General features: G+C 36.1%; 1 protein-coding gene across 1 annotated transcript in view; it reads right to left on the bottom strand.

Moving 5' to 3' along the window:
- The window catches only part of LAMA2 (laminin subunit alpha 2), a 615,841-nt gene that overhangs the window by 94,870 nt on the left and 495,071 nt on the right, over positions 1-25,900 (bottom strand). The window contains 1 exon segment of the mRNA XM_030316311.1: positions 3,092-3,194. Coding sequence (XP_030172171.1) covers positions 3,092-3,194 — 103 coding nt within the window.

Raw genomic sequence — 25,900 nt, 5'->3', positions numbered from 1 at the left:
ATAAATTAAGAAGTAAATAATATTGAAAACTTACTCTATGTAAGATAAGGTACATAATTGTAAAATATTAGTATTCTCAACCTTGTAACATGCCATCCTTGACTTCATTCCTTGCCTTATACACATTCCATGAGAACTTAACTGGCTATTTTATTGACAAAATCTCTTGTCAATCTGCAAAGTAGTGTTAATTCACCTGCTGTTATTAATTCATCTTCTAACTCTTCTCGATCATCAATATGTCCCAAGTTCCATATCCATCAAGGAAATGATTTTTACCTCCATAGACATTCAATCAGTGTAGACTGGTTTCCAATTTCAACTGTGTACAAGGGCAAAGTTACTTTTAACAAATGTATATTCAAAAATTTAAAAGCAAAACAAATTGCTCCTGGCAAGTTCAGACTCCCTCCAGGCAAGGGCAGCATGAAAATGGCAGGGAGAAGCACTAAGTCATTTGTGACTAAAGCACGGACTAACCGGATTGTACCAAATTGAACCAAGTAACAAATTAGAAATACAGAGGGTATACTGGCCTCCCCATTTTTATTCCTTCTCACTCCAGGCACCAGAGAAAGGGAAATGACTAAATCTCGATTTTAATAGCTGCTGTCAAGAGTTTTGCTCTGTAGGGCCTATTTCAGCAGTTCCTGGTGGTAATATATGGCATTTCTCTGATTAACAGCCATTTTATAACTTGTGTAATTGGCCACAAATCAGGGGAATGTCATAATGTAGCAAGAAAACATTCCCATCTCCGTCAGAGCCTTGGCTTGGATTTTTGGAGAAATTATTACAGGAGTAGTTTGTGGGTTTTCATTACTTTAAATAATGTACTACCTGAAGTACAAAAAAAGACATTTAAACTAATGAACCTTTCTGTCTCCTAGCCCTTTCTACTATGCCTGTCTTTAGACTTCTTTTTTGTTTTTAGGAAAAAAAAATACTCTAAAGATTGAATTGTTTCTTCATTTTTATAACACCAGTATTTTTAGGAAAACAGAGGGAAGGGCAGGGTTGGGAGTGAGGTGCGGTGACTCAGGCATTCATCTCAGGAGTAAAATGTAAAGGGGCACTTTAATCAAATGAAAAATATTTTGATGTAATATTTTAAAAATTAAAACTAATTCAAAGAAGATCTACGATACACAAAATATTAAACTTTGAAATCAAAAAGGATCTGACCCCCCACTTGCATGACCTAACCTCACTCACTTCACCTTAATCCTAGCTCTGAGCAAAGGTATTATATGGGAAAGAGTGGCCACAAAGTAATGAGGTCAATTCAACTTGTCCAAAAGGAAAATAGGTTTGGATTCTATTGTTACTCTTCAGGTTAGGATAAGAGCAAGTCCTACATAGAACTACACAGAACTATGTTTATAGAGGTTTCTTTCACCTGTGACACACGGTCCAAATTATACAGTACCATGTATAATGCAGGCAGGAGTTGTAATTTCCTACTGGCCTCTATTAGAGACAATGGACAATTAGTTTAAAGCATGACAAATGTAAATGCTTATAAAACCTCTTTTGTTTCGAAGGTTAGTAAAGACGAGTACCATTCTTCTTAAACATTTTTTTTCGAATATATGTTTATTTCCTGATTTGAGCTAGTCACGGTGATATTATACACCAGAAATGCAAAGTTAAGAAGAAGAGAGTGTGTCTGTCCTCAAGAAGATGGGATATAAGTACAAGGTTGCTGTGGGCTGACAAGTCTATAATAAAGGTAGGCAGTGAGAAGGGGCATGTAGTTCAGATGGAGTGTCTAGTTGCCTGGAAATGATGACATTTGGGCTTAATTTTGAAGCTCTGGTGGAAGGTAATTAAATGAAAAAGAACGAAAGGTGGTGAAGCATTCCAAAGAGAAGGATCGATACTCTGAAATATGGAGGCTTGGAATGGTAGTATATTTTGGAAGGACTGTGAGTATTTCAGTAAGGTTGGGGACATACATGCAAGCCAGAAAATGGTAAGGAATGAGATGGCAGAGAGAAACGGGAGGCAACTGAAATAAAAAAAAAAAAAACAAAACAGGAGATATTTGAATGAAATAATAAATATAATAGCTTACCTAGAGAGCAGCTATATTGAGTAATACATTTTTAATGCAAAGCCCATAATATACTGAAGCAGATATTTTATGTACTTTGACGACTGAATTAGGAATAAAACACAAGAAAAATGTACTTAAAAAGCATAAAAATTTTCAGGAAATGTGACCACTATCAAATTGAAAGTTTCATAAGGACATTCGTATGATGTCTAATTCATTGTTTTGTGACTATTATTTCTGAAGCCAAAACAAGTGGGATTTAGTACTCTTAAACACTTGTTATGCTTTAATTTAAAAGTCACTACTCTGGGGCGTCTGGGTAGCTCAGTCAGTTAAGCGTCTGGCTCTTGATCTCAGCTCAGGTCTTGATCTCATAGTCATGAGATCGAGTCCCATGTGGGGCTCTGTGCTGAGTGTGGAGCCTGCTTGGAATTTTCTATCTTTCTCTCTCCCTCCCTCCCTCTCCCTCTGCCCCTCTCTTGCTCACACACTCTTTCTTTCCTTTCTCTCTCTCTAAAAAATGATAAATTAATTTTAAAAAAGTTACTATACTTTAGATATAGGCAATATGATGTTATGTAAATTAGGTTAAAAATTATGAAATATTGCCCAGTGCAAAATGAGATATGATGTCAAAATACTGAAAAGCTGCATTAAATCCAAATAATAAAAATAATCATAAAAATCATGGGGAAATAATTTCACTTTTCCAATAGTGTGACAAAATATCCTACCAATTAGAAATATAATTATTTCTTGGGTTGGCTCTTGGGTTGGCTCAGTGGGTTAAGCGGCTGACTCTTGATTTTGGTTCAGGTCATGATCTCATGGTTTTTGAGGTAGAACCTGGCATTGTGCTCTGTGCTGACAGCATAGAGCCTGTTGGGGATTCTCTCTCCCTCTCTCTCTGTGTGTCCCCTCCCCCCACTCACACGTGTGTGCGTGTGCTCTCTCTCTCTCTCTCAGAATAAACATTAAAAAAAACAAACTACAATTAATCTGAAAATAATAATAAAGAGAGGTCATACCAACCTTTGACATCGTTTGCTAACTTCTTGGCTTCATTAAGAACCCCAAAGCTTTTCTGAAGAGAACCTTTGGCACCTTCCTTTAATGAACCCTGAGGACCTGTTGCCTGTGGACAGAGAAAGAGTGTCACATATCAACAACCACAGAATTATGGAGTAGACATATCTGGCTGGCAGCAGTATACAGATTTACTTCCAGGGAGGCCTTCTGGGCTACAGAATGATAAATTAGCACATATTGGTGATTAAAGTCAGGAGGCTATCTATTGGGAGAGGAGAAGAAGAGCTAGAACAGAACCGTCAGGAATCCTAACATGTGAGGGGCAGGTTCAGAAAGTGGAGCTGGCAAGGTACCTGGGATACCAGAGCGAAAAGAGAAACCAGGAGAGCATGATACTATGGAAGTCAAGAGATGCAGAGGTGGCTCAAAGCATGATGGTTGGCAGTGTTGCAAGGATGTAATTGGTCAGAATTAAATGCTATACAATAGTTGAGCAGATGAATAACTGAACACATCTATTGACTTAATCCCTAATCACATTTTACTTGAGTTGTGTGGTAAGGGGGGGGGCAGTTCTTATCTCCTTCAAATGAGGAAGAACACCACTCCCTTTAAAAACACATCTCCAAGTTCTACAGCAAAACAAAGTCTTCTAAATAACAATCTCTGAGCTAAAATCATCTCCTAGCAAAGATGTATTTGTTGAGGCTTGACTTAAAAGAGATGACAAAAAGATAGCAGCATGATATGGGAAAAGGATCATTTAACCTAATGTCTAGTTATCTGTCTTAATAGTGTTTGTTCCTTAGCAATCATCACATAATACACATATATCATCACAGAATACATTTATACCAAGAGATAAATCAAATAGGATCTTATGTGTAAAGTTTAAATTGGAAAAGTATTTCAGGAAGCAGAAGAGCTAGAGAATGCTAAATATACTTACTGTTGAAGTTATAAAGCTAATTCAGGTTATCCCAGACCTAACACTCTTAAAAGATACCTGCAAGTGCCTCAGTAACGTGTTTTTGTTTGTTTGTTTTTAAATCAGTCACATTATTTGAGCATTAAACTAGGAAAGATCACAGAACTTGATACTGTCGTGGTAAAATTTACTTTCAGGTATTCTCCTAACAAACTTTAATTTAATCTAAATGAATCAGTCAGAGAAAGAGAAATGCCATTATGATTTCATTCATATGTGGAATTTAAGAAACAGAACAGATGAACATAGGGAAAGGAAAAAAGAAGAGAGGGCGGCAAACCATAAGAAACTCTTAACTACGGAGAACAAATTGAGGGTTGATGGAGGGAGGTTAGCAGGGGATGGGCTAAACGGACAATGGGTATTAAGGAGAGCACTTCATTGTGATGAATCACTAAATTCTACTCCTGAAAATAATATTACACTATTATGTTAACTAAAATGTAAATAAAAACTGGAGGGGCACCTGGGTAGCTCAGTTGGTTGAGTATTTGACTCTTAATTTTGTCTCAGGTCATGATTTCAGGGTTGTGGGATCAAGCTCGGTATCGGGGCTCAGTGTGGAGCTTGCTTAAGATTCTCTCTTTCTCTCCCTCTACCCTTCTCCCCTGCTAGCACTCTCTCTCTCTCTAAAATAAAAAAAAATATATAAAAAATTTAAAAACCCAAACTTGAAACATTGATAAAAATAAAAATAAAAAAAAATAATCTGTTCACAGAACAGGTATCTACAAAAGGACATATTGGATACATCTATATAAATAAAAAGAGAAATGGCGCATATATATTTAGCACTTGCATAAAGAGATTTCTGATAACCCCAGAAAATTATTCTATGGAAAATGGACAGTCTCTTCAACTGAGAACACAGAAATTCTTAGGCCTATAATTTCTCTTGGGAATTAGATACAGTAACATCATATAGTTTCATTTATTAAAAAAAAATAAAAAAGGTAAGTGCATCAACATAAGTGGCACAAATCCAGTATACTTTACTCAAAAAAAAAATAAGCCTTAGTTCTTTACTAAGGTCCTATATTTGTTCCAAACTTACATTCCATTCTTACTCCCTTGGTTACAGGTTTTCTGGATCAAAACAGATCAGAGAAAGGAAATTACAAAAAAAAGAAGGATGAAGATTCTCTAAATAGGCACATGAAAACAGCAGAAGTGACAGCTGACAATCTGTCTGACAATAGGAAGGAGAAGTTATCAAGTAGAGGAAAAAATGTAAGGCTCCGAAGTCCAAATCAATTTGGATAGGGATAAAGTAGGTTTCAGTAGCTGCCCGTGTAATTGTAGTAAAATAACTAATGTTGATAATGATGATCCTGAGTCATCCAGATCATATGGGTCACTCATAGCACTAGACAAAAATAGACCAAGAGAGAAAGGAAGGAAGGAAAGAAGGAAACAGCTTTCCCTGCAGCCTTGAGATGTGAATGTCTTTCTACAAGAATATAATCTGGCAAGCATTTAACAACCAAAATTTTAAAGCTAATCTTGGATATGCAAAGTGAGGCATGGGGGTAAAGGAAGGAGAGAAAGTTGATTTGCTGCACATAAGAAAATTAATGAAATGAGGTAAGAGAAAAGAGGGGAAGAATCAGACAACATGGAAGGAGGCTAAAGTTTGAGCTGTGAGGGACTATGGATAGTGGTGACCAGTCTTCATTTTTTTCTACCCTTTTACAGATTTCAACAGTTTTATTAAGGGATAAACTTCACATATTTAAAATTTACAGTTTGATAAGTTTTGGCATATATACACCCATGAAACCATCAGGACAATCAAGGTAGAGAAACCATCCATTTCCTCTTGATTTCTCCCTTGCACCCCTCCTTGACTTCCTCTCAACTCTACACAAACACTGCTTCTCCTTTCCATCACTGTTCGTTTGCATTTAATAAAATATTACATAAGTGGACTCATCTAGCTTGTTCTTTTTTGTTTGGCTTCTTTCACTCAGCATAATTATTTCAACATTTGTCCATGCTGTGTATCAATATGTGATCCTTTTAAAAATTAAATGGATATGCCCTAATCTGTTCATTCACCTCTTGTTGGACATTTGGGCTATCTCCAACATTGGCCATTCTAAATTGAGTTTCTAGGAGCATTTGTGTACAAGTCTTTACATGAACATATGCCTTCATTTCTCCTGGAATGAATACCTAGAAGTGGAGTAGTTAGATGATATGGCGGTATGTTTCAGTTTTTGAGAAACTACTACCCTGTTTTCCAAATTATTCGTGCTACTTTAAATTCCCACCAGCAGAGTTAAATTTATCTACATCCTTGCTAATAATACTTGATGTAGTCAGTCATTGTAAGTTTTAGACATGCTATGTATGTGTATATCATTTTGGTTTTAATTTGCATTTTCCTTGTGACTAATAATGTTGAACACCTTTTAATATACTTATTCCATCTGTTTAAATCTTTTGCCCATTTTTTTTATTGGGTTACTTGTTGTTACTGAGTTTTGAAAGATATCAATGCATAGTTTGAATACAAATCCTTTATCAGATAATATAATTTGCAAATATATATTCCCTTAGTTTGTATCTTAACACATGCTTAGATTTGAATTGTAATAATTTCGTCAAGAATTTTTACATCTGTATTTATAACGGATATTGATATATATATATATATATATATATATATATATATATATATTTGGTAATGTCTTTGTCTCATTTGTACTAGAGTGATACTGGCCTCATGGAATGAGGCGGGACATCGTTTATTCTCTTCAATTCTCTGAAGAATTTATTACTTCTTCCTTAAATGCTTCATGGAATTCACTAGTGAAGTCATTTGGAGCTGAATTGTGTGTGTGTGTGTGTGTGTGTGTGTGTGTGTGTGTGTGTGTGTAAGGTTTTTAAGTACAAATTCTATTCTTTAATGGACTTTCAAGTTATTTATTTGTAAATGAATTTTGGTGGTTTGTAATTTTCATGGAATCTGTCCATTTCATTCAAACTGTTGGATTTCTGGCATAAAGTTGTGTATTACTATCTGAAAAAGTTTTAATGACTTTACCTCTTTATTCTTGATATCAGATACTGATTTTTTTTCTGATCAGTCTGATTATCAACGTATTTATCTTCCACTGAACCCTGGTACCTTTGGCCAGCAACACGACTGCAACCTGACTGAAGTCCATCTGTTGATAGACTTCCCTGCTACTAATTTCTTATCTTCTTGCATTAATGAATATGACCTTCCTTTTGCTCCAAAGCATCTTGTCTTTCCTTCTTTTCAGGAAGCCAATGATTTCTTCCTGGGTTTTCTGTCAACCACTCCTTGCTCAGGGAAGGAAAAGAAAGGCAAGGAGGCAGGACATTTTGATGTGTGGAGAGCTGGAAAAGTATTTCATTTGCAAAGGCCTGGAGAGTTTATGAAGGGCAGTATGAAGAAGTAAAGCTGTTAGGTTCGGGTCCATTTCTGGAAAGCTTGAATATCAGGCTAAAAACACTGAGCAATAAGCAATGTGTAGTCATTGGAAGTTTCTGAGTAGAGTGTATGGTCAGAGCCTTAGTCCCAGAAGGTGAACTGGGAAGGTTTGTGGGAGAAAAAAGAGACACCGGTTGGCTATGATAGTATAGGCTAGAGAAAAGGGAATTGTAACCTCAGGCAAGGGCAGTGGAAATGAGAGTTTGGGTTCAAGGGATGTGGAGGAATAAGATAGGTTTCAGTGTTTCAAGAAGCACTCCAAAATATTAAAGTAGAGGACTGATGGCATACAACTGTCAGTTATAAACAGTATATCAACCACCCAGGTTTAAGAGACAAGCCTTCCATATGATAACAGAATGAAAAATACTAACATGTTATGGATGAACGGAATTGTTTCAACTCATTGGAATTTGAAGAGTTCCTTTTCCAACATTGCTTAGTAAGTCACCGAAGCACATCGACAATATCAGGACAGGTGATGAAGCAGCATTTTCCAAGCTAATTATACTTCATACATATTCATAAGCATTGCGTCTGAGTTTCTGAGCTGTGTCTACGGCATATGTGAAGTATAAATGAGGTTCTTAGAGTTGCACGATATGTGTTTCTTGCTTTTTAGAAACTGTATTTTTATAAATAAGTTCTTTCTCTGTGTGTGCATATATATATTATATAAAATGTTTATTATAATATACACAATAAAATATGTGTAGGTTGCTGTATGTTTTTATTAATAAGTATTTATAGAAAACATGAGCTAATTTAAGAGATTATTAGAGAAGGAAAGATACAGGGAAAAAAGAAACAATAATGTCTAGAAAGATTTTACAAAGGATTTTGCACTTAATTGGCTTTTGATACATGTTAGTTTTCTTCTTCCTATTATCTGTTAAATATTCATAGTGACTCTTGATGAAGTATCATGTCACTGATTAATAGATGAAGGAACTGATTTACCAAAAGAAAGTTTTTAGCTGTCTCAAACACCTGAATAAGCTCTGTTTATTCAAATATGGAGAGACTGCCTTGCTTACTGGAACTGTAGTGGAGAACAAACAAAAAATCCCTTACAAAGAAAGTGATTCTTACCATAATGGAGCATGGAAATATCACAATGTTTTGTTGTCAGAAGAGGCTCTATTAGGAGAAGAAGATGTGAGTATGGGACCTGAAGTTAAGCTTATCAGGATGGTATACCTGCATCCCAGTGATGTATTATTTCAAAGGCAAATTTGAAAGTTATTGTTTATATTACCTTCTATGTTATATTTTCATTATTTTTCTAAATGGTTCTCGAATAATTTTATTTCTCTCTCTCTCTCTCTCTCTCTCTCTCTCTCTCTGAATTCATTGAAAGAGTTGGCTCTAAAGACAGATGTAGGATATTTCTTTTTGTTTTTATTTGTTAGAGAAAGTAGTAATTTAAAATTCATCAGCCTGGTTTGTGACTTATTCCATTGCTTTGTACACAATAATTTATTTTAGAAGCTAAGTCTTGCATATTTCCAAAGGGGATAATGGGCAAAGATATTACATAACCTGGATGATTTTAAGTTTAAAATCTTTTTAATAAAGAAAACTGTTCGGAATGTGCAGGGATACATGTAAATGCTGATGATTAGCTGTAATGTATTTATACGAAGTACATTTCAGGAGAAACTTATATTCAGGTATCTTAGACTGTTGTTAAAAATTGGGGAGAAATTTTTTACTATGGTAAAATCATTCTCAGAAGGAATGGTGGAATCTAAACCTATATACATTGTGAAAGATACAATTTTTGAGAATGTTGAAAAAATGTGCATGTGATGTTTATTAAATATAATTATCCATTGCAAAAATTCTCAATAAGATACTAGCAAATCGAATTCAACAGCATATAAAAAGAATTATTCGCCATGATCAAGTGGGATTCATTCCTGGGATGCAGGGCTGGTTCAACATTCGCAAATCAATCAACGTGATACATCACATTAATACAAGAAAAGATAAGAACCATATGATCCTGTCAATCGATGCAGAAAAGGCCTTTGACAAAATCCAGCACCCTTTCTTAATAAAAACCTTGAGAAAGTCAGGATAGAAGGAACATACTTAAACATCATAAAAGCCATTTATGAAAAGCCCACAGCTAACATCATCCTCAATGGGGAAAAACTGAGAGCTTTTTCCCTGAGATCAGGAACACGACAGGGATGCCCACTTTCACCGCTGTTGTTTAACATAGTGTTGGAAGTTCTAGCATCAGCAATCAGACAACAAAAGGAAATCAAAGGCATCAAAATTGGCAAAGATGAAGTCAAGCTTTCACTTTTTGCAGATGACATGATACTATATATGGAAAATCCGATAGACTCCACCAAAAGTCTGCTAGAACTGATACATGAATTCAGCAAAGTTGCAGGATACAAAATCAATGTACAGAAATCAGTTGCATTCTTACACACTAACAATAAAGCAACAGAAAGACAAATAAAGAAACTGATCCCATTCACAATTGCACCAAGAAGCATAAAATACCTAGGAATAAATCTAACCAAAGATGTAAAAGATCTGTATGCTGAAAACTATAGGAAGTTTATGAAGGTAATTGAAGAAGATATAAAGAAATGGAAAGACATTCCCTGCTCATGGATAGGAAGAATAAATATTGTCAAAATGTCAATACTACCCAAAGCTATCTACACATTCAATGCAATCCCAATCAAAATTGCACCAGCATTCTTCTCGAAACTAGAACAAGCAATTCTAAAATTCATATGGAACCACAAAAGGCCCCAAATAGCCAAAGTAATTTTGAAGAAGAAGACCAAAGCAAGAGGCATCACAATCCCAGACTTTAGCATCTACTAAAAAGCTGTAATCATCAAGACAGCATGGTATTGGCACAAAAACAGACACATAGACCAAGGGAATAGAATAGAAACCCCAGAACTAGACCCACAAACCTATGGCCAACTCATCTTTGACAAAGCAGGAAAGAACATCCAATGGAAAAAAGACAGCCTCTTTAACAAATGGTGCTGGGAGAACTGGACAGCAACATGCAGAAGGTTGAAACTAGACCACTTTCTGACACCATTCACAAAAATAAACTCAAAATGGATAAAGGACCTGAATGTGAGACAGGAAACCATCAAAACCCTAGAGGAGAAAGCAGGAAAAGACCTCTCTGACCTCAGCCGTAGCAATCTCTTACTCGACACATCCCCAAAGGCAAGGGAATTAAAAGCAAAAATGAACTACTGGGACCTTATGAAGATAAAAAGCTTCTGCACAGCAAAGGAAACAACCAACAAAACTAAAAGGCAACCAACGGAATGGGAAAAGATATTTGCAAATGACATATCGGACAAAGGGCTAGTATCCAAAATCTATAAAGAGCTCACCAAACTCCACACCCGAAAAACAAATAACCCAGTGAAGAAATGGGCAGAAAACATGAATAGACACTTCTCTAAAGAAGACATCCGGATGGCCAACAGGCATATGAAAAGATGCTCAATGTCGCTCCTCATCAGGGAAATACAAATCAAAACCACACTCAGATATCACCTCACGCCAGTCAGAGTGGCCAAAATGAACAAATCAGGAGACTATAGATGCTGGCGAGGATGTGGAGAAATGGGAACCCTCTTGCACTGTTGGTGGGAATGCAAATTGGTGCAGCCACCCTGGAAAACAGTGTGGAGGTTCCTCAGAAAATTAAAAATAGACCTACCCTATGACCCAGCAATAGCACTGCTAGGAATTTACCCAAGGCATACAGGAGTACTGATGCATAGGGGCACTTGTACCCCAATGTTTATAGCAGCACTCTCAACAATAGCCAAATTATGGAAAGAGCCTAAATGTCCATCAACTGATGAATGGATAAAGAAATTGTGGTTTATATACACAATGGAGTACTACATGGCAATGAGAAATAACGAAATATGGCCCTTTGTAGCAACGTGGATGGAACTGGAGAGTGTGATGCTAAGTGAAATAAGCCATACAGAGAAAGACAGATACCATATGTTTTCACTCTTATGTGGATCCTGAGAAACTTAACAGAAACCCATGGTGGGGAGGGGAAGAAAAAAAAAAGAGGTTAGAGTGGGAGAGAGCCAAAGCATAAGAGACTCTTAAAAACTGAGAACAAACTGAGGGTTGATGGGGGGTGGGAGGGAGGGGAGGGTGGGTGATGGGTATTGAGGAGGGCACCTTTTGGGATGAGCACTGGGTGTTGTATGGAAACCAATGTGACAATAAATTTCATATATTGAAAAAAAAGATAAATATAATTATCCATTAAGCTACAAAACAGTTATGTAAAATCACCCATTCCCAGAAAAGCTACTTGCATAGGAAAAGGTATAGACAGATAAACAACATTATAAAAGTTTTATATTTTCTCCCCCTTGCTTGTATGTATTTTCTACTTTTCTATAACAGATATGAACTGCTTTTGTAATAATTAAAAATATCATAGACAATTTTAAAATAAGGAAATCACTATGTGCTGATTTTAAAAGTGTTTTAATATAACCTATATTCTAAAAAATACTACAGGATATTAAAACAAAATAGTAAATAAAAAGTGAGCATGAAAACCCAGAGAGATGGCCTCAATCAGAAATCTGTTGAAAGGCTGTAGATCCTGGCCTTGCACACTGCCCTGAAATGGGACGAGGGATTAGATGAATCTCTGTGGAAGACCGAAAGCAAGTGAACATACACAGGAGACCTGGATGAAACAGGAATCCTCCACAGTGCACATTTAGAATTTGCGACCATCAACTTTCAGCTTGATGAGAACACCAAGAAGGACAGTCAAGAGAGGATTTAAAGCACATAGCTAAGTGAGAATAGGTTTTCGCCAATTACAGCATGACGGCCACTGCTCCAGCACCTATGGGTGGCACTAGCTTGCTGCAGTGAGGCAGGAACTGCACAAGCTGTTGAAGTCAGGATCAGCACAAACTACAGGGAATATTGATTTTTTTTTTTAATTTTTTTTTCAACGTTTGTTTATTTTTGGGACAGAGAGACACAGAGCATGAACGGGGGAGGGGCAGAGAGAGAGGGAGACACAGAATCGGAAACAGGCTCCAGGCTCTGAGCCATCAGCCCAGAGCCTGACGCGGGGCTCGAACTCCCGGACCGCGAGATCGTGACCTGGCTGAAGTCGGACGCTTAACCGACTGCGCCACCCAGGCGCCCCCAGGGAATCTTGATTTTGAGTCAAGGCAATGGAGCAGTGTCTGTGGGGTTGGAGAACATTCTCAGAGGGCATAAGATTTTTTTGTCCAATTAATGTAAAGTTAAACCCAGCATGGTAATTTCACCTCTTGACTATTACACTTATATTTTGAAATCCTAAATAGTTCTGAGAGTACAGCTGCGTTGAATGAAATTAGTTCTCACCTATGTTGCATTTTACCATCACCCCAAAGAGTTGCTATGTTTCGGACTGATGACATAAACCCTTTGGTTTTTAGCATTCATACCCTGAATTTTTAAACATGTTTAATGCTAGATCATAAAATCACACTTTGCTTCTTTGTTTCCACTAGAGTTTTTTCACATTATTGACTCAAATGAACATATCACATACAGAGAAAATCACTACAATCAGGGTGGCTTAATGAACACTATTTTTACACACAGATTCAAATTTTTCTAGGTGGCTTAGTCACTCACTGACTTTTTCATGTTTGCTATTGTGTGAATCACTTAGTTCTTAGATAAGTTGCTGAATTGCTGATGGAGGAAAAAGATGCTCACCAGTTTTATTGGCAGATTTAATTGTCATATCAATTATGGATTTATACCATGTTCTCATTAATATTACACTGCTATAAAATTTAAATTCCAATGATTATAGATATTAATAAGAAGTCAAAACTACTGTTTGACTTCTAAAGCAGTGGTTGACAGAATAAAATACAAGTTTTATGTGAGTTAAAATGTACAACTTGACTAACACCATATTTTATTGAGCCTTTGAATGCAATATGTACTCTGCTAATATTTGCATGGTCCTTTATGTAGGAAATAAAAACTCAAAAATGACCTTGCAAGTATTCTTTATGTATTTTGGTTCATCCAATTATACAAAGCAAATACTAAATAGGACAGACTGAAGAGAAGATATGACCATACTTCTAAACAAACACTCATTAGAAATGCCTTAATGTTTAATCACACTATTGCAAGATTCACAGTGTTTAACTTTATGGTTCATAGACCAATAGCAATGATGTCAAAAGAATCTTGCTATTATAAGGACTCAAAAACTAATAAATAAGAATAAATTATTAGGAATATTAATATTAAAGGAAAGAATAATAATAGGAAAGAAAAGAAAACATAATAGAGGAAAAGAATGAACTAGGAAAAAGTTGAAAAGTATTATTTTTATTAGCAGGACAAATGAAAACATATAATTATTGTTGGTTTGAGGACTGGTTAGAATTCTGATTATGTCTGATTACCCTTTGCGATGTTTTTCATAATGCTATTTACACATTAAGTACATTAAATATATAGTTACAGTTTTTAAAAATTTGAAGTGAAAAATTTAAATGTGGACATGCTTAATACCACACACTTAATAAATAATTCATGAGCACCTCTTGTAAGTATTATAACTAGGCCAATGAAGAGTAAGAAATGATCTCACGCAGTTGGAGATCAAATATGAAATCAGTTAAAAAGATTTGGGCTCTAGGACTATATTACCATATGAGTCAAGTCAAGGGATGAATCAGAATAGACTACACAACGCACTTAATTTGAAAGCAGATCTTCTAATCCCCAAATTCTGTCTTGCTATCTACTTTCTCCAATGAAATTTAGAAATTCCAGTATACCACTAGAACCTAATTCTGACACATTAAAAAGAAAATCCCACATGACATCTACATTGAAACAGATATTCAGACACTATCTCAAACTAAATAGGGAAAGAAAGTAATTTTATTTTTCCTTTCAAATTGCCTTCCTCTTCAACTTTCCTATATCTTGTAGCAATATAACTATCTTGTCAACTGTGGAAATCTGAAGCACCCTGGCCATTCTAGATTTCTGGCATTAGTGTTTGGAGATGGGAGGGGGCTATCTACATTTAGCGATCAGCTCTTGTGCATCAGGCATTGCCTATATGAAAATCATGGCACACTGTGTGAGAAAGAGTGAAATATTCAGGGGGTCCATTGTGGTGATCCATGTTTCTGTCCACTAGGGGTCTATTATCAGCTTACATTTTAATTCTGGGGATATCGTCTTCTGGAAAAAGTAGGAAGAAAACAAAACACCACAGTCACCAAACAGTGAAAGGGCATGCCCCCCCCCCCCCCCACTGTGCACAGCAGGGAGCAAGCAGAGAGACTCAGCATTTTCTAAAGCCCAGGGATCTTGGGGCTGTGCAGTCTATATCTGACCCAAAGGTTTGGCTCAAAGGGCACTGAAACTGGCCACCTTACTGCTCACCACACCGTGTGCCCGGTGCATCTCACCAGTGATACACCTTTTTCTGACTCATCCAACCACTCCATGGGTTAGTGGGGACCCTTGAACATACCTTTCCCATGAGGAAGTAAATATAGGAAGAAAGCAAAAGACTCCTCTGGATTCCCTAATTTAAAATCTGAATCTTGAGCAAAAAAACACTGTTTTCAGGAAACAGTACCAAGAGACTAAATAAAATGGAGTAACTGTGCAGGGAAGATGGTAGGAATTAAGATGATATGAAGAAAAGAAGGTAAGAGAAAGTGTGTTACTTCAGCAGAGGAATCTTCACTTTAGCAGGGCCAATGTGCTTCCCTAACCACATCAGCAGGGGTCTTCAGATACTTCCTCCCCCTCAATCCACTACAGTTACTGTACCCTCACCTTGCTCAGGAGGGTATAAGCCAGGTTGGGGGCCCACAGAATCTGAAGAAGGCCAGGCCTCAGAAACAACAGGTGAGGGTAAAGGAGGAGAATCAGTCATGAGAATAGGAATAGATAATTCCCTGCAAGTCCTTTTGCAGAGTGGAGTGCCCCTCACCCCTTCACGGTTGCGCAGAGCAAACAGCAACCAGACATCAAGTGCCCCCAGGGTTCCCCCACTGAAAACAATCCAAGAAGGCCTTTTTTAATGTTTATGTAGTTTTTAGAGGGAGAGAGACAGAGTGCAAACAAGGGAGGGGCAGAGAGAGAGGAAGATACAGAATCTGAAGCAGGTTCCGGACTCCAAGTTGTCAGCACAGAGCCCAAAGCGGGGCTCGAAACCACAACTGTGAGATTATGATCTGAGCCAAAGTCAGACATTTTACTGACTGAGCCACCTAGGCGCCCCTTTGTTTTTTTAAAGGTTGTTTGTTTGTTTATTTTGAGAGATAGGGAGCTTGAGCAAGGGAGGGAGAGAGAGAGAGTGGGGAGAGGATCCCAAGCAGGCTCTGCACTGACAGCAGGGTTCGATCCAGGAAACATGAGATACCGGAGCCGAATCAAGAGTCAGATGCTTAAATGACTGAGCTACCCAAGTGCCCACCAATCTGAGGGGGTCTTTTAAGGAAATGCTTCTAATTAATCAAAGTTTAGTTATAGACAAATATAAATGTTATTAGCAGGACGATATGGAAGTTAAAACGGTAGAAGTTAGAAGGAGGACAGGGAGAAACAGAACTAAAGAAAGGATGAGGGCCAAAGATCTGTATTTTACAGAGTGGGGGGTCCTCATTGATGGAACAAGAAATAAAGCTCTAAGTTTAAAAAGTTTAAGTTTAAAAAGAAAACACTAAAGGATCTAGACACAGTAAGGTACGCACATTGGGAGATATGGGGGAAGGAGATGTGATGTGATACAATCTAAGTGAACTTCAGGCCATTTATCACGGCAGTAAGTAAACAGATCATAACCTAAAGTGATGAGTCACCTGATAGCATGATCATAATATTATCAAGAGATATTTAAGGAGAAGAAATGGTTGGAAGATTTAGCAATGATTGTACCTGGGGGTGTGAGTTTAAAGGTGAGAAAAGTTAGGTCAGGGGACTGTTGCTTGAAATTACCTGCTTCTCTTTTCAATTTAAAGCAAATAAAATATGCAGCATCATGAATTTTAAAAGAAAGAAATTTAGGGCCTCTATTGGTGTGAAGGATGGGGACGGCTGCTTCATTTTCAGGAGACTTAAGAACCACTTTCCTTATATTTTTCAGGGCAGATATTCCTCAGAACCTGATTTTCAATTCCTCTTACTTTCATTTCAGTTAAAACACTTATAATTTAAGTATATTGATAAGAACAGAAATTAATATAGATACCTGTACTCCCATCAACCATATTTGACTACTATTAACTTTTTATTGTATTTGTCTAGATCTCTAAATATATATATATTTGGATTTGGTTTGATAATATTTTAAGTTTTACATCTCTATTTATGATTGACCTATAGTTTTTCTTTCCTTATAAAAACTTTTAAAATATTTTTATTTGAAGAGAGAGAGAGAGAGAGGAGAGAGAGAGAGAGAGAGAAGATGAATGAGCAGATGAGGGGCAGAGATAAAGGGAGACACAGAATCCAAAGCAGGCTCCAGGCTCTGAGCTGTCAGCACAGATCTCGACACCGGGCCCCAAATCATGAACACTAGATCATGACCTGAGCAAAAGTCAGATGCTTAACTGACTGAGCCATCCAGGTGCCCCTGGTTTTTCTTTTAATACTGTCTTGTACAATGTTCTGCCATCAAGACCATACCAGCCTCATAAAATAAGCCAGGGACTCTGTCATTGTTTTTCTAGTCTTTAAAATGTTTTGGATATTGAGTCCTTGAAATTTTGGTAGACATTATCATTTGTTATAGGTAGACTATTAATTACTGACTCAACTCATTTAATGACTAGATTTCTACTCAGGTTTACTATTTCTTTTAGTAAATTTAGATTTATTGTCCACTTCAGCAAACACTCAAATTTATTTGAATAATGTTGCTCATGTACTCAAGTACATCCATATTTATTAAATCTATACTATCTCTAGAGACATTTCCCCGTCTTCATTCCTAATCCTGTCTATAGGTGTCAGTTCTGCTTAATTATTCTTGTTTTGGCCTGTTTATTGCAAGAATCAGCTTTCCATTTTGTCAATCCTAATATTTTTTCTAGGTCACTAATTTCTGCTTTTCTTTTATTCCTTTATATATTATTTTTAATTTCTTGAACAGAAACTTTAGATAATTCGTTTCAGTTCTTGTTTTTTCCTAGTATCTGCATTTCAAACTTCACTTGCCACTTTAGTGACACTTTATTTGTACTTCACAAATTTTGATGTGTAGAAGTTTTATTTCCATTTAGCTATTAAATATTTCATAGTTGTAATTTCAAACTCCATTTTTCTTTGACCCATGAATTACTTTGAAGTGTGGTTTTTTCTTTAAAACATTTTTGGGGAGCAATCTTTCTGCATATTTCTTAATTTATTGCACCATGATCAGAGAATACAATCTAGGGCTGCTGGCTCGGTAGGCTTTGCTTGGGGCACCTGGGTGGCTCAGTCGGTTAAGCGTCCGACTTCGGCTCAGGTCATGATCTCGCAGTTCGTGAGTTTGAGCCCCGCTCGGGCTCTGTGCGGACAGCTCGGAGCCTGGAGCCTGTTTCAGATTCTGTTCTCCGTCTTTCTCTGCCCCTCCCCCACTCACCCTCTGTCTCTCTCTCTCCTTCAAAACTAAATAAACACATTAAAAAATTAAAAAAAAAAGGATTTGCCTATACACTATGTTTTGTGATCTAGTTCATGGTCTTTTTTTTTTTAAGGTTCATGCATGCTTTATATAACGGGGCATATAGAATTAATTATCTAATTGATGTAGAGTTCTATAAGACCACTAAATCAAGCTTGTTTATTGTACTTTTCAAATCTCCTTCATCCTTACATTTCCTTGCTTGACCTATGAAGTTTTAAGAGAGAATGGTAAAACTTCCCACTATTATTGTGGATATGTTGATTTCCTCATTCTGACTTTTGCCTTTATTCATTCTTACTCTTTGGGTTCAAAAATTTTTATTCTTCCCGCTAACTTGATTCTTATATTGAGAGGTTTTTCTTTATCTCTCATAACTTTTTTAAAATGTAAAGCCTATTTTGATTGTTTATTAATATTAGTACACCAGCTTTATGATTAGAGTTACCCTGGTGTATATTTTTTGCATTCCTTCTTTTTCATTCTTCCGTACCCTAAGAGTTAATGTTATTTTGTGTATGTCATATACAGATGGCTGTGTTTGTTAAACGCTTTGAATCCAATATAATATTGTCATAAAACTAGTAATTTTAACCTATATTTATTATGAAGATAACTTGAAACTGAGACATTTAATGCTCATCAAAAATTCTATGTGCCCATTTTTCCTAGCCTCTCTTATAGTTCGATTGAGGCATGTGACTATTCCTGATCAATAGAGCAGATATCGTCCAGGCCAAGGGAGGGAAGAGTAGGCATGTCTCTTTTGTCTCTCTCCCTGCCAGGACAACCTTGGAGGCTATGTAGTATGGTGTGGCTACAAGATGGAGTAGGGTGTTCTGAAACACATTGAGTATGATATGAGAAATCAATTTAGATTGCGATGTAACCAACTGAATTTTCAGGGGTTATTTTTTGAGGTAGTTAGTAATAATTACCCTGGCCTATATGTATCTTGATTTAATTCTATCACATTTTATGCTTTATATTTACCATTTATTTTTGCTTGTTTTCTTTTCTTTTTTTTTTTTTTTTTTGCCTTTTATAGAATTGATTGAAAATTTCGCTCTCCACATTTTTTTTCTCTTCATTTATTTGGAAAGTATAGCTGTTTGTTATGGTTAAATTTATGTGTCAATTTGGCTAGGCTACGGTATCCAGTTTTTGGTCAGTCTACACCTTGCTGTGAAAGTCTCTCTTAGATGTAATTAACATTTAAATCAGTAGACTTTGAGTAAGGCAGAATACTCTCTATAAAAGGGTAGGTAAACCTCATCTAATCAGTTAATTGTCTTAAAAGAAAAGACTGGCATCCCTCAAAAATAAGAATTCTGCCTCCAGACTATCTCTGGACTTGAGACTACATCACTCTTCTCTGAGTTCCCATCCTGCTGGCTTGTCTTGAAGAATTCAGACTTGACAGTCCCTCTCCTTAAGACAAATTTCTTTCTTTCTTTTCCTTTTTTATTCGTTTCTTTTTCTTTTTTCTTTCTCTTTCTTTCTTTCTTTCCTTCTCTTTCTTCTTTCTTCTTTCTTTCTTTCTTCCTTCCTTCCTTCCGTCCTTCCATCCATCCATCCATCCATCCATGTTTCCATCCATCCATCCAGCTATCTACATTCTCTCCTGCTTCTGTTTCTCTGGAGAACTCTGATTACTACTACTATTTTTATTCTTCTATAAGTTCCTCAATGTTAATACATAACTTTAAAAAAAAGATTAAATCTAACCAATTTTTTACTGTCCTCCCCAAAATTTTAAGGACTTTAAAAAAACTTCTAAAACCCTGACCATCTGCCCCATTTCATTTATTATTCTCATGTTTCGTTAGTGCTTTTTAAAAACATTCCATACATTTAGTAATTATCATCATTATGATTTTCATAATGCTTAGATTGTGTACATTTACTTTTTCTGTTCACTTTTCTCTTTAATCCCCAATTTCCTTGATTTTATTGGCATTCCTTTTGAAGTGTGTTTTATAGCAGCTCGGTGAAGGTCTATGATTGGTAAACCCTCAGTTTTTCTCTGAAGATGCCATTATGTTGTCCTCCCCTCTAAATGAGGTTTAGCAGGGTATAGGATTTTGAGTTGACCAGCATATTATATCAGCACCATGAGGATATTAGTCCTTTCTTTTTTGATTGCTATCGTGACTTCAATGGGATATATGCTGACAAATCTTATTCCTTTGGAGATAATCTGCATTTGCTCTCTAGATTATTTTAAGATTTTGTTTTCTTTTTCTATTTGGTTTCTATAAGTTTAACACAGATATTTCCATGTGTGGACTTATTTTATCATGACTGTTTTCCTTAATTTGTGAACTCCTATCTTTCACCAATACTGGAGAATTTTCAGTATCTCTTGACCATTACTCCTCCTCATTCTCACTCTTTTCAACTTCTGGAACTCCTCACAGACTTACATTTTCACAATGTGCATTCTCTGTCTCTTAAGTGCCTTTTATATTTTACCATGTTGGTCGCATTCTGGGAAATGTTTTCAACTCTTTCAATTAACTAATTCTCTTTTCATCTGCTACTAATATGTTGTTTGGTCCTCCCATTCAATTTTTAATTTTAATTACTATATTTTTCAGTTTTAGAAATTTTATCTGTCTCTTTTACAAATTTCCATACTCTTTAGTTCCTCTTCCATCAATCTTTTCAATTCATTCTTTTAACATTTTAATAATTTAAATGCTTTCATTTTATATTCACTTTTAGATTTTTCGATAATCTCAGGGTCGTGTTAAGGACTTTACCTACCTATCTTCACTCCTACTTGATTATTTATATTGTACCTAAAGACTAGTTTTCTGCATCTTCCTAGATGCTCTAGAGGTTTCAATAGCCAGGACTAGTACCCCCTCCATTAATGTCTCAGCTTGGAAAGTCTTCTACCATATGAATGGTATAAATTTGGACTTCAATCCATAGGCTTGTGATTTTAGCATTTTATGAGAGACATTTTTCACAATGAGGGCATAAAAAGAAACAAGGCTTCTCGGAATGTTCTTGAACTGGAAGGCATGAGTGTTCACTGATGAAGACAATTGTTCCAGAGTCTCGCGTTTTTACGTACTTTCAGTCAGAGACTTCTCCTCTTGTAGGTTCAAGGTGACGGCTGGGATGTCATCTCTCCCTGCCTGGTCTTTAAAATCCCAGCCTCTAGACATTAGGAACTATATTTATGTTCCAAATTCATTGAGCTACCAAGGTGTCAGCTCTAGAGTGTGCCATTCTTTTTTAACCTCTCTCTGTATTTTTAGATTAAAAATTTTTTTTATGTTGTATTTTTTATATTTGAGAGAGAGACAGAGAGAGAGAGTAGGGGAGGGGTAGAGAGACAGAGACAGAATCTGAAACAGACTCCAGTCTCCAAACTGTCAGCACAGAGCCCAACGTGGGGCTCGAACTCACGAACCATGAGATCATAACCTGAGCCAAAGTCAGATGCTTAACTGACTGAGCCACCCAGGTGCCCCTAGATTTCCTTTTGCTGCTTCTTTCTAAAGTGAAGTATGTATTAAATTTGGGGAGTTATAATTTATTTAGCATTTCTATGAATTTCTAACATCAGGATGGATCTGAATTAACTCAGGCTGCATGTTGTCAGAAATCTTTGGCTTTCCTTTCTAGTGTCCTTAATTTCTATCAGCGTTTTTCTCCCTACTGACCTGCCACATAAGAGAAAATTTACAAAAATTTCATTTATTCCTTAGACTCTTGACCCTAAAACAAGAGAAAGCTCCTTTTGAGGTTTCTATGGGTATCTATTTTCCACATGTTAACGAACAAACACTGGAAAGTCACTTGCAACAGCAGTTTATCAGTTTACGTATTTATTAGAATCAAGGTTAAAACTTTAAACTTAATTAATTTTTAGGTATATTTCTTGCTATAAAATAGATGCATTTAATTTATTTTATTTATTTATTTTTGAGAGAGCAACAGAGACAGAGAAAGAGAGCTCACACATGCAAGAGTGAGGGAGAGGCAAAGGGAGAGAGAGAAATCCAAAAATACTCCCCGCTATCAGTGCAGAGCCTGACACTGAGCTCAGTCTCACAAATAGTGGGATCATGACCTGAGCTGAGCTCAGGAGTCAATGCTGAACCGACTGAGCCACCCAGGCACTCCTAAAATATATATTAGACATTCCCCTCATCTCTGTAGTTTATCTAAAGCCTATATCTTGATTATACAGCACTGTTCTTTAGTATTTCACTATCCTTGTCTCTGTGGGGGAAAAATGCATGACTTACAAACTGCTTTTATTTTCTTCTGTATTTTATACTATTTTTTTCCAGAAATGCCTGGAAAAGACCATGCTAAATATTTTTAGAATTATGACTCCCTTGAATGATGTGTAATTTTAGCAAGAAACAGAACTTGAACTTGGAGAATAAAAAAACACACAGTATACTGGGGTTGAAGCCCAGTATAAAATCTTCTATTCCTAATGTTCATTCTAGTGAAGCTCAGACTGAATGCTGAGACTAATTGAGAAAGGGGATCCTGGGCTAGAGGGTATTAATGAATATTGTTGGTATGTGGGTATGAGAGAGACAGACACAGGCAGAGAGAAAGAGGAAGCTTCAGACAATGACTGCAGGGTGGACAAGAGGGGACTGAAGAGAGGAAGCTTTCTGTTGCCAGAGGAAATGAAAGAGTGATTCATTTTTTTAAATGCAAGATACCAATGGAAGGTGATGACTGCCTACATGGGAGTATATATGACACAGCACACTGCACTGACTTAGACCAAGGGAGTGAGACGGGAAAGGAAGGAAGATGACATTTCAGAATAGGTGAGACTGTACGATTATTGCTGTGTGATGATTCCTCACACAGATGTGAGGAACCAGAACTATGTAAGATGTGTAAGAACCAGAACTATGGAATTTATTCTACATGACCCTTCTTTTCAATTGTTTTTGTTGTTATTGGAATGCACCAGATACAAATGCATAGCATCTATGACCTTTCCAGTGGAAAGGGCAGAGGGCCTCCTATTTCAGGGCCACTGAAACCATGCCTGTTGCCTCTCTGGTGGTCATTCCAAGGATCCAGGATTCTGTGAAATCTATTTGTTCACCTACTTCTAAAACCTGATTTGGTTTATAACATAGGTTTTAAGTTCATCTATCATCTGGAAAGTTTTTTAAAAAGTTTGATTCTCTGTTCTTTTAGCATCTGAGGACTTTTTATAGCACCACAGCAATTAAGATTAGAACAAAATAATTGGATCATCATATTCTCTTTTCTGACCTATGACATATTTCCCTTCTTTCCTTGCACCCACCAATGAGAGGTACTACATGAAATGTTATCTTGGAGATTATGTGTAGGAAAACAAATGCTTTATAGTATTTTTCCCACCCAACACTAGCAGAAAAATCATACCTATTTTTTCATAATGTCTACTTTCCCCAAATACTGCATTTCAATATTTAAATAAATGATATATACAAGACAAGTAGCTGTTAATCATTGCTTAGGGATATTCCACTATCATCTTTAAATGTATACAAACTCCACCTGCTTATTATTTAGTTAAGTGATCAACATTCCTCTCATATTTTCCTTCCAATGACAATGTGTGTATTTATAAATAGGTAGCTTTAAGTAGTTTTTAAAAAAGCGAAGTTACTTTAAAAATGCTGTCAGTTATGCTTTGTCGTTTTTTCTACCATTCATTTGTTTCTGTTCTTATGGCTTTTTTCTTCTCATATTATCTCATGTCCATCTCTTCACAGTCGTAATTGGTTGTTTTATTGCTTGTCTAACAGGCCATTTTTCTCCTCATATAAATTCCTGCTTTGTTTCTTTGTCCTTCCTTTCTGATTCATTGAGAACATTTTTCCTTCTTTTTAGGGCTGGACTCAAATGTGTAAAGGACTCTTCTGATTTGTTACTCTTGAATTCTTTCATACATAAATAACAAACAATCACACTCTTCTGTATGTATCTATCACTCCAGCGATAATACCGACTCTTACATTTCTGTCATTCTAGTCCTATCTACGTAATTGTGCAATGTAATGATTGGCAAATATGTTTAATTTCTAGTAAAATACAACTATGTTATCATGACATTAAAATGAAAGCTTCATTTATTCTGTTCATGAATCAAACTTTCTGTTTAGTCCAATAAACTTTCTGGGACAAATCTGTCTTCTTTGAGTTTGCTAAGAACCATTTAATAAATTATTCTCTTTAGAATTTATTTATTTAAAAAATTTTTAATGTTTATTTATTTTTGAGACAGAGACAGAGAGAGAGAGAGACAGACAGACAGACAAAGCACAAGTGGGGAAGGGGCAGAGAGAGAGGGAGACACAGAATCCAAAGCAGGCTGCAGGCTCCGGGCTGTCAGCACAAAGCCCAATGTGCTTTTTGAACCCATGAACTGTGAGATCATGATCTGAGCTGAGGTTGGACGCTTAACCAACTTAGCCACCCAGGTGCCCCTAGCATTTATTTTGTACTTTTTTAGACATTTAATTATTTTTATGTGGGATATGGAAGGAGAGAAAGAATGATGATAACAAGAAGACATGTTGTAAAGCATTACAACTCATCCCAGCTCTGTGTTTGAGGCTGGCTAGATTATCACGCATAAGCATCAGTATTGAGGAAAGTGAATATTTTGTGTCTGCATAAAAATATCAGTCTTCTAGACATAAGGTGATAGTATTAAAATTGGGTGAAATAAAACAGCTCTTTAATAAAATAATAGTTAGAAGTTTATAAAGATGAAGTAATGACAATAGTGAGACTTTTATTGGTACAAATGAATGTAAATAGACTTGAAAGATATTAGTTAGAATGACATTCATTCATTCATTCCTGAGTGCCTACTATTTGCCAGGTACTGTGTTAGATGCTTAAAATGGTCCTGCGATAAAGCATAGGCCAAATGAAAATGGTGACCTTGGAAATTTGGGTCTTTAAAATAGAAGATTATGAGAAGATGGATAAATAGTTTAGATTAAAAAAAAAAAACAGATTCATTTTGAAAGGATAACTAGCCATAGGGAAGTTTCTGCAATAGTCGTATCACAATTTTGAATAAGAAATACTCAGAACATATGGTATTAGAGCTTATTCCAGAGGAACAGAAACAGTAGCAATTGTTGATGGAATATGGTGTTTTCACTACCATCACTAAATAAACATTCTAAGAGTGTAGTAAATGCATTTAATATCCCTGAGATCCTAGATACCTTTGTGCCCAATATTAAATCACAACAAATATTGATCTGTTTCTCTAACACTAAATATTTATGTGTATTTCATTCACAGTCAAATGTCCAATCAAGCTTTTTTTTTTCTCAAAATGCTGATGTGAAGACCAAAGGGATTCAGAACATTTAATTCAGAACATTTTAACTCACCATGTGCTTCCTATGAAGTGTTTTCTAACCTTCAATAACCTACAATAATGTTATGAAGGTGTATCACATAACTTATTTAAAAAATGTTGATGTATAAAGAATGAAGATTTGTCAGTATTGAAAATACACAAGATAACGTGCTATAATTGGAACCCCCAAATTCTGAAATATTAATTCCAAATTTATTTTGAATAATGACAGCAGTCAAAGGTTGCTTTGAAAGCAAAGGTTTCCATTGTGC

Source organism: Lynx canadensis, chromosome B2 (assembly GCF_007474595.2).
Source record: "Lynx canadensis isolate LIC74 chromosome B2, mLynCan4.pri.v2, whole genome shotgun sequence".
NCBI classification, from domain to species: domain Eukaryota; kingdom Metazoa; phylum Chordata; class Mammalia; order Carnivora; family Felidae; genus Lynx; species Lynx canadensis.
The sequence above is the reverse complement of the archived record's forward strand: the minus strand, read 5'-3'. Positions and strand labels throughout refer to the sequence as shown.